General features: G+C 43.6%; 2 protein-coding genes across 9 annotated transcripts in view; one reads left to right on the forward strand and one right to left on the reverse strand.

Moving 5' to 3' along the window:
* NUDT6 (nudix hydrolase 6) overlaps window positions 1-13,065 on the reverse strand; it is a 55,832-nt gene that overhangs the window by 18,440 nt on the left and 24,327 nt on the right. For 2 of the 6 annotated variants that reach the window (XM_069978573.1, XM_069978571.1), the window contains exons 1-3: window positions 7,591-7,830; window positions 3,918-4,121; window positions 430-485 (exon numbers count right to left, since the gene is read on the reverse strand). In XM_069978573.1, coding sequence (XP_069834674.1) covers window positions 430-485; window positions 3,918-4,121; window positions 7,591-7,783 — 453 coding nt within the window. In that variant the 5' untranslated portion in view covers window positions 7,784-7,830. Of the gene's footprint in view, window positions 1-429; window positions 486-3,917; window positions 4,122-4,513; window positions 4,534-7,590; window positions 7,831-7,860; window positions 7,938-8,151; window positions 8,181-13,065 lie in introns of those variants that run through there. The other 4 variants (XM_069978576.1, XM_069978574.1, XM_069978575.1 and 1 more) reach the window with 4 other exon arrangements.
* AFG2A (AFG2 AAA ATPase homolog A) overlaps window positions 7,584-13,065 on the forward strand; it is a 232,919-nt gene continuing 227,437 nt past the window's right edge. For 2 of the 3 annotated variants that reach the window (XR_011364004.1, XM_069978569.1), the window contains exon 1: window positions 8,179-8,343. Coding sequence is in view for 1 of the 3 variants with exons in the window: in XM_069978569.1 (XP_069834670.1) it covers window positions 8,229-8,343 (115 nt within the window). In the remaining 2 variants the exon portion in view is untranslated. Of the gene's footprint in view, window positions 7,880-8,178; window positions 8,344-13,065 lie in introns of those variants that run through there. The other variant, XM_069978570.1, reaches the window with a different exon arrangement.

A 13,065-nucleotide genomic window follows, 5' to 3' on the forward strand; every position in this document is an offset into this window, starting at 1 on the left:
TACAATGGGGCTCCCCATTTCATTGTGGAAGGAACATCTATGCATCTGTACCATCTGTAACTGCAGCTAAGTATTGTTTTCTGTAATAAATCTCTTATTTTTCTATAAATCTGTGTGGTTATGGCCTTCTCAGACTATTATCAAAAGCAACCGGTTACAACAGCCCAGGCAATATGGCAGCCTCCAAAACACTGTACAAAAAGTGAAATAAAAAAAAATTTACAGGTCAGAAAATAGAAACAGAATTGAATAAAAGAACAACTGTCATACGCAATAGTTGGTGGCCAATTCTGCTGAAATTAGGCAACATTGTATCGTCAGCTGTATGTCACGAATAAGAAATATATATATATATATATATATATATATATATATATATATATATATATATAGCATCAGAGCACCCCTTTCTATATTGACTTCACGTACCTTATTTCTGTCTTGTACAACCAATACTTTTCCAGAGACTTCATCCAAAACAGCACCTGGAAAAGATTATCAATTCCATTATGGTCTCTTGTGTACTGAAGGCAATAGACAAAACACACAGGCTGTATTCACGTTCCCAGATGGGCAGCATTCTTTTCACCAAGCAATTTAGCCAAGTCAGGCGTCTAGATAAGCTTCTTAAAGGGAATGTATCACCCAGATTTTTTTTAATGATCAGAGCTAGAGATTTGCGAACCGGGTCGAGGTTTGGGTTTGTACGAACCTGAACCATCGGCATTTGAATCCCACTGTCTTCCCGTTCTGTGGGGCAGGTGGAGGCAGCCCTAGTCCCACCCGGAAAACAGGGAAACAGCCTGTGACCTTTGAAGAGGTCATTTCACAGGAAGAGGGAGAATGAACTATTGCTTCATCTACTGTTCTCTCTACTGGTGTCACCTTTGACTGCATAGATCACTTTCCAACAGTCTTCCCTCTTTATCATTGCAGACAAAACAGGAAGTCTTATCTTATATTTAGACTTAGTGGTAAGTAGGGAAACTGCACAATTTCAGAATTATTTTCTAAACAGTAAAATGAAAAATTCTTCAGAATAAATTCTTAAAAATATGTTAAATATAAAAACGTGATTTAAAGTGCATCTGTCCATTGCAAATCAAGTTCCGAATTACTGACACTGGATGGCTGTGAGGTCAAAGACACAAACTGTAGCCTCTGTGCTTCAAGAACATTAAAAACATTTAATTTTCCAGGGCAAAATGCCAAAGAGGCTTTCCCAAGGTCCTGATCTGCTGAGGACTGTAAGGTCCCTATCCCTACTTGATGGACAGTCAAGGCTCAGCTCCCAGCTGAATGACGATCAAGCAGGGACAGAGGTGGAGGGGGAGCAAGGAGGCATTTTTTTATTTTAGGGATCATATGCATCCCGTATGAGAACCTAGTTTAGTACAATGGCCTATTTTTGACTTATAAGGCTCCAGGTTTTACAGAAAATTCATGAGGAAAAACTACTCTCGCTGAGAACAAAATTTAATTCAGAACATGTAAGAACATGTCCATTATAGTGTAGTCCATTATAGTGTATAGTGCTGCCCTCTGTTGGGCAAAACATGAAACTGTATGTGGTGTATGCTCACACACACTTGGATCCATAGATACAAATCAGACATATTTTGTCCCGGACAGATTGCAGCCAATAACAACTCAGATTTTATTTCTCAGGATGGGCTATAACTGGTTGTTGTAAGATGAAAACAACGTATCTGATTTTTTGATTGACAGCGTCACTCCTGTTGTGTGTGGTAGGACAGGAGTGGTGCTGTTTCTGGAAGAAAGCAGCCATGTTTTTATAAACCTGGATAACCCCTTGAGGCTGGGTTCACACTACGTATATTTCAGTCAGTATTGTGGTCCTCATATTGCAACCAAAACCAGGAGTGGATTGAAAACACAGAAAGGATCTGGTCGCACAATGTTGAAATTGAGTGGATGGCCGCCATTTAATGGCAAATATTTGCTGTTATTTTAGAACAACGGCTGTTATATTGAAATAATGGCCGTTATTTACTGTTATATGGCGGCCATCCACTCAATTTCAACATTGTGTGAACAGATCCTTTCTGTGTTTTTAATCCACTCCTGGTTTTGGTTGCAATATGAGGACCACAATACTGACTGAAATATACGTAGTGTGAACCCAGCCTTAATGTGTAGAATCTGTTTACATATTCAAATAAGCGCACTTCCACATGGAAATCTTTTTCCCAAATACTTTAATTAGATTTGGCTATGACTGTAAGCACAATACTGTGCTTAAGGGTATAAACCCACACACCGTATATGCAGTGTATTTACTGCTGCGATACGCAGCAAACTCGCAGAAAACTCGCAGCAGATTAGATCTAAATAACTGAACACAGCATCAAATCTGTACCAACAAATCTGCTGCGTATTTGTTGCATATCTGCTGCGTATACGGTGTGTGGGTTTATACCCTAAAAGTTCTGCCTCCTTCAAAAAATATTTCAGCAATGAAACTCAAGTTCCTGCTATTCTGCATTGAACCGCTGCAGATCATTTTATATATATTATATATAATCTCTATCTCAAAGTAAATGTGAAAAAAAAGCATATTCTAGACACAAATTCTGTGGCGGATTCACTGATTTATGCTCTTAATTTTGCCATGTGCACAAGCCCTTAGAGCAAGTGCCTTTGGCATTTGCAGTGATTTAAAGGGGTAGTGCGGTGTTAAAGGGGTAGTGCGGGGGTAAGGAATTATACACAGAATAACACACATTACAAAGTTACACAACTTTGTAATGTATGTTATGTCTGTGAATGGCCCCCTTCCCCGTGTCCCGTCATCAGCCGCTCAGCCACGATTGGCTGAGCACAGTTATGCTCAGCCAATCGCGGCTGAGCATCGGATGACACTGCAGAGGGCAGCCGGCATTCGGGATAGTCGGAGCTGTTCGCCGTCCGTCCGAAGAAGACGTCACTGACTGAAGATCGGAGACGGGGGTCGGCACGTGACAGGTATGTATAGCGCACCACACTTCCGGGTACACGGGTGGGGGTGGGGGGACACGGCGAAGGGGGCCATTTACAGACATAACATACATTACAAAGTTGTATAACTTTGTAATGTGTGTTATTTTGTGAATATTTCTTTACCGCCGCACTACCCCTTTAATAATTTATTCACTAAATAACACACATTACGGCTGAGCAGGTTATGACACGCTGTAGGGGGGGGCAGCATGAGGGAGTGCTGGAGCGGTCCGGCCGGCCTCCTGAAGATTACGTCATTGTCCCAAGATGGCGGCCAGGGTCGACGGTAATTCGGTGAGTATAATGCACCACACTTCCGTGGGTGGGGGGAACACGGGGAAAAGGGCCATTCACTTAAATAACACACATTACAAAGTTGTATAACTTTGTAATGTGTGTTATTTAGTGAATAAATGTGTAGCACCGCACTACCCCTTTAAGGAAAATAGCTTCTGTGGCGTCCTATGTACTAAGCAGCGAATCGTGAGCCTCCCCGCTCAGTAGCTGTGAACGTTTACTGTGCATCATCACTCTATCTCCTTGTGGCCACAGAGATTTGCAGGGCTGGGCACAAAGCAGCTGGTGCAGCGGGTGTAAGAGGTGATGCCCAGGAATCCCACTTTTCTTTAAAAATGAGAGACAGACAGTAAGTAGCAACGTGTAGAACATCTCTGCTTACTGTACATGAGTAGAGATTTGTCTTTGACAAATATCCCTGTTTTTCTACATGATGTGGGTGGCGCTCTACTAAGTACTGTACATTCTAAAACATACTAGGAGGGACACGACCACACAGGATAAGACTGGAAACAAGGCACAGATTGAAAATGGCATCTTAAATAAATTAAAGAAAACCAACCGCTATAATATGTAAAAATGTATTTTTCTTGTCAAAGGTGCCATAATCTTTAACTAACCTGCAACCCCGACTTGATGTGTGGCATATCCAGGCAGCTTGCTGGGACCGTCCTTTAACCAGAGAGTCAATGTGGAGGTGTCATTTTCAGCATGGTGAAATGTAAATCCTTCCTGGGCGGCAGAGGTTATCAGTCCACTCAGCATGATGGGAACGTGCAGCCACACTGCAACCCTCCCTTCTTCTCTCCAGCTTTTAATAGAATCTACATTGGAAACACAGAATCTGGTTAGTTTAATCAGTTCAGCTTATTGGATATACAAATAAAGTGGATATTTTCGACAACGATTTTCTAATATCAGATGTAAAGAAAATGGGGAGAAGTCTGATACATAACATTCAGTTCATAAGCAATGAATAAGGAGACCATGGCTCTATGAGATGGTGATGGAGTCAGCTTCTCTACATACACAACACAGTATGTTACCTTTCCTACCTACTCACAAGAAATTAAAGGGGTAGTGCGGCGCTCAGAAATTATTCGCAGAATAACACACATTACAAAGTTATACAACTTTGTAATGTATGTTATGTCTGAGAATCTCCCCGTTCCCCGTGTCCCACCACCCACACCAAGTGTGGTGCATTATACATTACCTGATCCGTGTCGAGGGCCGCCCGTCCCCCCTCCGCCGCGTCACAACTGTGCTCAGCCGCGATTGGCTGAGCACAGTTATGCTCAGCCCATCGCGGCTGAGCATCGGATGATGCTGCAGAGGGCGGCCGGCATTCGGGACAGTCGGAGCTGTTCGCCGTCCGCCCGAAGAAGACGTCACTCACTCGCTGAAGATCGGAGACTGGTGTCGGCACGTGACAGGTATGTATAGCGCACCACACTTCTAGGTACACGGGCGGGGGTGGTGGGACACGGGGAAGGGGGCCATTCACAGACATAACATACATTACAAAGTTGTATAACTTGGTAATGTGTGTTAGTCTGTGAATAATTCTTTACCGCCGCACTACCCCTTTAACCCTTAGAGGACCGGGCTAATTTAAATTTTTGCGTTTTCGTTTTTCCCTCCTTGTGCTTAAAAGGCCATAGCACTTGCCTTTTTTCACCTAGAGACCCACATGAGCACTTATTTCTTGCGCCACTAAAAAAAAACAAAAAAAATTCAAAGTGTGGTGAAACTGTAAAAAAAAAAAACAACACATTTCTTTTATTTGGGTTTTTTCGTTTTTACGTCATTCGCCCTGGGGTAAAACTGACTTGTTATTCATGTTCCTCAAGTCGTTACGATTACAACGATATATAACATGTATAACTTTCATTGTATCCATTGATAACAAATATATGTTCCTTAAAATCACTCCATTCCCAGGCTTATAGCGCTTTTATCCTTTGGTCTATGGGGCTGAGTGAGGTGCCATTTTTTTGCGCCATAATGTGTTCTTTTGATCGGTACCTTGATTGCGCATATGCGACTTTTTGATCGCTTTTTATTACAATTTTTCGGAATTTGATGGACCAAAAATGTGATTAATTAATAGTTTGGAAAAAGCAAAGTCCTCAGTAGCACTCAAAAAGCTACAGGGGCCGAACCTGGCTGCCCCCTGGACGCAGATTTTACCCGGGTCGTGGATCCCAATCGGCCCAATAGATACAGACTCCACTGGAGTCGAAACGTTACTATTTTGTCTACGGAGGAATAAAAAGAAAAGTTTTTATTACTGGACGCTGTCATCCATTTGCCTCTAATTAATAGTTCGGGTGATTACGCACGCGGCGATACCACACATGTTTATTTATTTATTTTTATTTATAACATGTGAAAAGGGGGGTGATTCAAACTTTTATTAGGGGAGGGGGCTTTTTTATTAATAACAACACTTTTATTTTTTCACTTATACTAGAAGCCCCCCTGGGGTTAGGGTTATTCCCCCTGGGGTTAGGGTTATTCCCCCTGGGGGACTTCTAGTATAAGTACACTGATCTCTCATACAGACCTATGCTGCATAGATATGCAGCATAGATCGATGAGAAAGGCACATCGATTGCTTCCGCCTGCTGCAGCCGGAAGCAATCGAGTGCCAAACCCGGATCAGCGCCATTACGGCGCTGACCCCGGACGGGGTAAGATGTGTGGATCGCTCCTCCGGGACAACGTGGAGAGCGATCCTCCCCACTAGACACCAGGGAACAGCTGCATTAAGTAATCGGATGCAGCTGTCAACTTTGACAGCTGCATCCGATTACTGTATTAGCGGGCACGGCGATCAGACCGTGCCCGCTAATAGCCGCAGTCCGGGCTACGAGCTGCGGCGGTTCAGAGCGCGGTCCTGCTCTGAACGCATGGAGGCGGCCCAGGACATGCGGGTACATCCAGGGTCGCCTAAGGGTTAAAGGAGAAGTCAGGTGAAAATCTTTATTGAAGTATTGTATTGCCTCCCAAAAGTTATACAAATCCCCAATATACATTTCCCTGCACTTACTACTGCATCATGGCTTCACTTCCTGGATAACATAGTGATGTCACTTCCTGGATAACATGGTGATGTCACTTCCTGGATAACATAGTGATGTCACTTCCTGGATAACATAGTGATCACGACCAGACTCCCAGAGCTGTGCGGGCTCTGGCTGCTGGAGAGGATGATGGCAGAGGGATGCTCAGTGTCCCTCCAGTGCCCTGTGTCCCTCAGCCATCATCCTCTCCAGCAGCCACAGCCCTGGGAGTTGCGTCATGACATCATCATGTTATCCAGGAAGTGACATCACCATGTTATCCAGGAAGTGACGCATTGATGCAGTAGTAAGTGCAGGGAAAAAAGCACTTTATAAGCATTTCCCGTAATAAGTGTATATTGGTAATTTGTATAACTTTTGGGAGGCAATACAATACTTTAATAAAAATTTCCGCCGGACTTCTCCTTTAAAGTGTTTAGGCCTCATTCACATGTCCGTAATTGCAGACCCTGTAGAGATCAGTGCAACCCCAACACGGACCTGTAACAGGGACAGATATGTGTATGGGGCCATAATGGCATTCCCCATCTGGTGACAATACAAATTCCCATCATGCACAGGTAGCAGAAGGAAAGAGCTGTCTATAAAAAGGTGTCCTGTAATCGGTTGCAATGGACAATGTTACCCCCCCACTGGTTACTATGGACAATGTTACCCCCACTGGTTGCTATGGACAATGTTACCCCCCACTGGTTGCTATGGACAATGTTACCCCCCACTGGTTGCTATGGACAATGTTACCCCCCACTGGTTGCTATGGACAATGTTACCCCCCACTGGTTGCTATGGACAATGTTACCCCCCACTGGTTGCTATGGACAATGTTACCCCCCACTGGTTGCTATGGACAATGTTACCCCCACTGGTTGCTATGGACAATGTTACCCCCCACTGGTTGCTTTGGACAATGTTACCCCCCACTGGTTGCTATGGACAATGTTACCCCCCACTGGTTGCTATGGACAATGTTACCCCCCACTGGTTGCTATGGACAATGTTACCCCCCCACTGGTTGCTATGGACAATGTTACCCCCCACTGGTTGCTATGGACAATGTTACCCCCCACTGGTTGCTATGGACAATGTTACCCCCCACTGGTTGCTATGGGTAACAGTGACAGTCCCCATAACAGTTGTGCCAGGGCTAGGTGACCTCCTCCACCAGGGTATGAGATTAGCTGGTAAGTACACAGAAGACACTTGCCCTGTAACCAGCTCCTGAAGGCTGCCACGTCCCTCTGGTGTCCGGGCTGCAGCCATACACTCACTCCCCCAAACCTGTCTACCGTGCCCTCCGGCCAAGGGTCCGACCCAGGCCCTGAGGAGAGACACCGACCCCACAGCCTGGAGGACCGACGTGCTGCACCCCAAAGCCGCCCGGCTGCCAACCACAACATCCCAACATAAACTACAAGTTATACAATCAGATGCCACTGGTCAACTCGGCCGCCATGTTTGTTACTGGCAAAATTACCGTTACATCTAGAGCCTCGGTGAGTCAGCGCTCTCTTACACATGAATGGAGACAGGTTATATAGCGCCCATTGAGTACAAGAGAAAGAACAAGACTTATAGTCTATAATAAACATAGGATTAGGACAATAACAACTTATTCCATTATACAACATGGCGGCACAGGGTTCACTAACGTCATCCACAACCATCCAATCAACAATGAGGGAACTAGAAAGTGACGTATTGCCGTAATGTGTATAATAGCGGTGCATTATTTTATTATGCGTGTACGGATTAAATCAATGTTTACGCTTCTACTTCATGCTTTACGGCGTCACTGGAGCTGCGGGGAAGTTACATGTGAGCACGCCTGATTATAACTGCGGCATGTCTGCGAGCAAGAAGAAGAGCAGAGGGAAGCCCGGCCTGAGCGCCTCTCCCGGCCCGGAGCCTGTCAGCGGACAGCCCTCTCTGTTTAAAGTTACCGACTTCTTAGAGAAAGGTAGTGGAGACCTCCATCGTCTTAGAGGGGCAGTCATTGGTATCCACTACTCCTGCAGTTTGGGGACTACTGCCTCCAGCATAATAATCCGCAGGGCATGCTGGGGGTTGTAGTTTGACAACAGATGCAGTTAGTGACTGAGGGTTTACAATTCCAGCTCACTATCATTTCAACTATCCAGCAGTAAAGGGTTAAAGGGGTTGTTTACCAAATATATATATTTTTTAAATCAACTGGTGCCTGTATAATCTCCAGTCTTCCAGTACTTATCAGCTGCTGTATGTCCTGAAGGAAGTGGTGTATTCTTTCCAGTCTGGAGAGCAGGAGATGTTTTCTATGGGGATTTGCTGCTGCTCTGGACAGTTCCTGGCATGGACAGAGGTGGCAGCAGAGAGCGCTGTGTCAGACTGAAAAGAATACACCACTTCCTGCAGGACATACAGCAGCTGATAAGTACTGGAGATTTTTGAATTGAAGTAAATTACAAATTTCTGGCACTTTCAGGCAACAGTTGACTTGAAATTTTTTGGGGTGAACAACCCCCTTTAAGTCCTGTCTTTGGTGCATTAGGTGCCTTCTCATCCCAGAAAAGAATAGGTATATGTCCTTACCTATTGAATGGACCAAAATAATGCACCAATGTCTGGTCATTGACCTGCAATTACTTATATTGGCCTGTTTTTTTGATAGAACTTGTGCCAAACCTGTTTCTCAATAAATGTAATGCTTGATCCTTTATTTTCAGAAGACAGGCTTAAAGTGTCACTGTTGTTTAATTATTATTATTATAATATAATATATATATATATATATATATATATATATATATATATATATATATATATATATATATATATATATATTTTTTTTTTTTTAGAAAGCAATAGTACAGGCGATTTTTAGAAACTTTGTAATTGGGTTTATTAGCCAAAAAATGCATTTTAATCATGAAAAAGCAGTTTGAAGCTCTCCCCCCTGTCTTCATTGTTCTCTATGGAAAGGGGGAGGGGTGGAGGGAGATGAGGCACCAAAACAGGACAACAAAGAGTTAATTTACAGCTACATCATCAGCTATCTTCTCTGACGTCAGCACTGACCTCTCTTGAGTCGACCCCCGTCCGCCATCTTGTGACAATAAGGCCATCTTTGGGCGGCCTGTCGGACTGCTCCGACCGTCCCTCGTGCCGGCCGCCCTCTGCCGCGTCATCAACTGCTCAGCCGCAATTGGCTGAGCATAACTGTGCTCAGCCAATCGCGGCTGAGCAGCTGCTGACGCGGTGGGGGGGGGGGCGGCACTAGGGACGGTCGAAGGGGGGGCGGCACTAGGGACGGTCGAAGCGGTTCCGCCAGCCGCCCAAAGATGGCATCATTGTTTCAAGATAGCGGACGGGGGTCAAAACGAATCAGGTGAGTATAGAGCACTACACTTCCGGGGGTGACGGGGAAGGGGGCCATTCACTAACATAACATACATTACAAAGTTGTATAACTTTGTAATGTGTGTTATTTGGTGAATAATTGCTTAGCGCCGCACTACCCCTTTAAAAGATACATAATATATGAAAATAAAACGGTATTGTGGACTGACTGTATGTACTAGTTCTCCTGAAAACAACCCCCCACTTTAGGGTACACTTTGTATAACCTTTACTGTTGGATTGTTTAAATGAATAAAGCCATGTCTTGTATATCCATGTCTTGTCTGACTCTTATTTTTGGCTGTTTTTGCTGTGAACATTTAAATGGTGACTTTTGTTTCAAAAATGTTTCTTCAGTTTCATAGCCTAGATGATTTCTATCATGTTTGTATTATACAGTACTTCATTTACCAAAAAAGCCCAAGAGTCTTTGCAACAACCTGTCTGACTTCCCTTGTTCTTTTCCTGATAGAGGAATTCCATCTCTAGTAAGGCTTGGTTCACACTGCATTTTTGCAATCCGATTTTTTTTTTTTTTTTTGCGTTTGTGTGCATCCATTTTTCCATTGACTTCCATTGTAAAAAAAAAAAAAAAAAAACCCGGATCAAAACAGATCCGTTTTTTTTTTTTTAACGGAGACAAAAGTAGTGTCAGCTACGTTTTTGTGTCCGTCAAAAAAACCGATCCGTTTTTTTTTACAATGGAAATCAATGGAGAAACGGATCAAAACGGATGCACAGAAATGCATCCGTTTTTTTTTTTTTTTTTTTAAAAAAACGGATGAAAAAAACGCAGTGTGAACCCAGCCAACAGAGAGACCAGAACAAAGCACAGGGAATGGGGGTCGGAGCTTAGTGCTATGTGCAGGAGAGGGGTCCACGCTATGCCTGAAAGGTAAAGTTCTGGACAATTGACTCTAGACTCCAGCCATCTTATACATCAACTTCCGGCTACTATCAGTTGGTGGGGGCTGCTGCTATTAGCCGGCATTAAGCAATCTCTGTGTCGGCAATTTAACCATTTAGATGCTGCATTTAAATGACCTTAAAGCGGCTCTGTACCCACAATCTGACCCCCCCCCACCCAAACCACTTGTACCTTCAGATAGCTGCTTTTAACCCAAGATCTGTCCTGGGGTCCGTTTGGCAGGTGATGCAGTTATTATCCTAAAAACAACTTTTAAACTTACAGCCCCGTGCCCTACAGGAGTATCTGTGCCCTAACTTTGCACCACCCCTCCGTCCCTCCTCCCTACACTCTTCATCATTAGGAATGACACTGGAACATTTTCTCCATGCTTCTCAACATTTGCACAGGTGTCTTAACGATCCAGCCCATGTACTGGGCTGACACAGCTGACGAATAGTAGGCAATCTGCCTAGAGCGTTCCTTAGGCTACGTTCACACAGAGCAAAAGGGGCGGATTACGCGAGGAAATAATCCGCATGCATTCAGCGCTGAAATTCAGCGAGTATTTGGCGAGTAAACTAGACTATACCAGAATATATACTAGAATCCTCCTCCCCCCCCCCCCCCTATTTTCCCCATTTCCGTGCTGATTCAGCACGTAATTTCCGCTTGTATTACGCGCTGAAAAAGAAAATCAGAGCCCCATTGATTTGTATAGGCTTCCGCTAGCGGAAGAATGAACATGTTCATTCTTCTGGCGGAAAGCGGATTAGTTCAGTGCGGAAATTCCACCGTGTGAACTGCAGAGCAGAATTTCCATTCAACACAATGGAAATGAGCTCTGCACCTATTTTAACTGATTCAGCGCAGAAATTCAGCTGCTTTTGCTCTGTGTGAACGAGCCCTAAAATAATGATGAGGATGGAAAGAGAGGTTGTGCCAGCATAATGCATAGACAATCTAGGCCACTCCCGTAGGAAGACTGGAGATTTTTAAATAGAAGCAAATTAGAAATTTGTACAACTTTCTGAAATCAGTTGATTTGAAATTTATTTTGTCGGGCAACCCCTTTAATGAGGTATAGGTGAAATCAAAGACAATGTAAGCTTCGACAACATACTGTAAATCACATGTCTTTTCCTATGTATTTTGAGGCTCTAAATAGCGTCCCTGAACTTCATCAAAGGGCTGCACATAACATTTAGGTAGGGCTGGGTCATCCATTAAGGCATATACGTAAATATACAGCACACCTTTTGGAGATGAAAAGTGAGGGTACTGTTATATTACCAAGAAACATTGTAGTTCTACTTGAACATCACTGTTCTAGATACAGCAATTAGCAATTATGAAGGAAACTTTTTACATTTGAAAGGTATAAAAAAAAAAAATTTCATGTCAGAGTAACATGCTCTCAACAGATAAAGTAGTGGCACTCACCAGTGTAGATTATTGTGCGGGTTCCTTTATTTCATTTAGCGCATAGACATGACCAGGGTGGATGCCAAACAGGTGCAGGTTACAAGCTTGTTTCGCACTACTGCGCTTCAACAGAGGGGTCTGTTAAAGCGCAGTAGCGCGTAACAAGCTTGTAACCTGCACCTGTTTGGCGTCCGCACTGGTCATGTCCATGCGTTAAATGAAATCAAGGAACCTGCACAATAATCTACACTGGTGAGTGCCACTACTTTATCTTTTGAGAGTATCATTACTTATATGGGTATATGATTTTGGTGAGCACCCCAGTATACATCATCCTAATGGGACGTTAACGTTTTGCTCGCTCACACACTTGTTGTACCAATTGCTTTTTTTATGTTTAAATAGAGTAACATGTGCATCATACTATTATGCCTCCTACCTCCTCCTTAAATCATCCTTTATTGGGCCATGTGGACAAGAATTGACTGCTTGGCATAGACAGAGATTTCTAATAATTTGTATTATTCTGTCTATGTATAAAAGACTACATGCATTATGTGCCAACATACTGTAAAGTAAATAAAACCCCAAATGGTCCTGAAAATGGTGGCTTGTACACATAAAAAGGCATCATACAACTATGTTAGCCAAGGTTTCGATCATGTTCCCTTTGTTCCTCCAGACTGTACAGATTTAGATCCACAAAGGGAATCTGTCACTAAGTTTATGGTACTGTAAATGAGGGCAGCATAAACTAGTGACAGAAAAGTTGAACAGATCGGTGTATTACTTACATCATTATGTTCAGCCGTTCTCCTAATATGCAGGAGAATAGGATTCTTGCCACACCCCTTCCCCCGCCCTCTAGCTGCTGATTTACAGGTGACTGACTATAAACAGCTTTGATAGATAACTGCTAATCAGCAGCTGGTGGGCGGAGTTTTCTGATTCTCATGAATATCCAGGACTACT

Source organism: Dendropsophus ebraccatus, chromosome 7 (genome assembly GCF_027789765.1).
Source record: "Dendropsophus ebraccatus isolate aDenEbr1 chromosome 7, aDenEbr1.pat, whole genome shotgun sequence".
Lineage (NCBI taxonomy): Eukaryota > Metazoa > Chordata > Amphibia > Anura > Hylidae > Dendropsophus > Dendropsophus ebraccatus.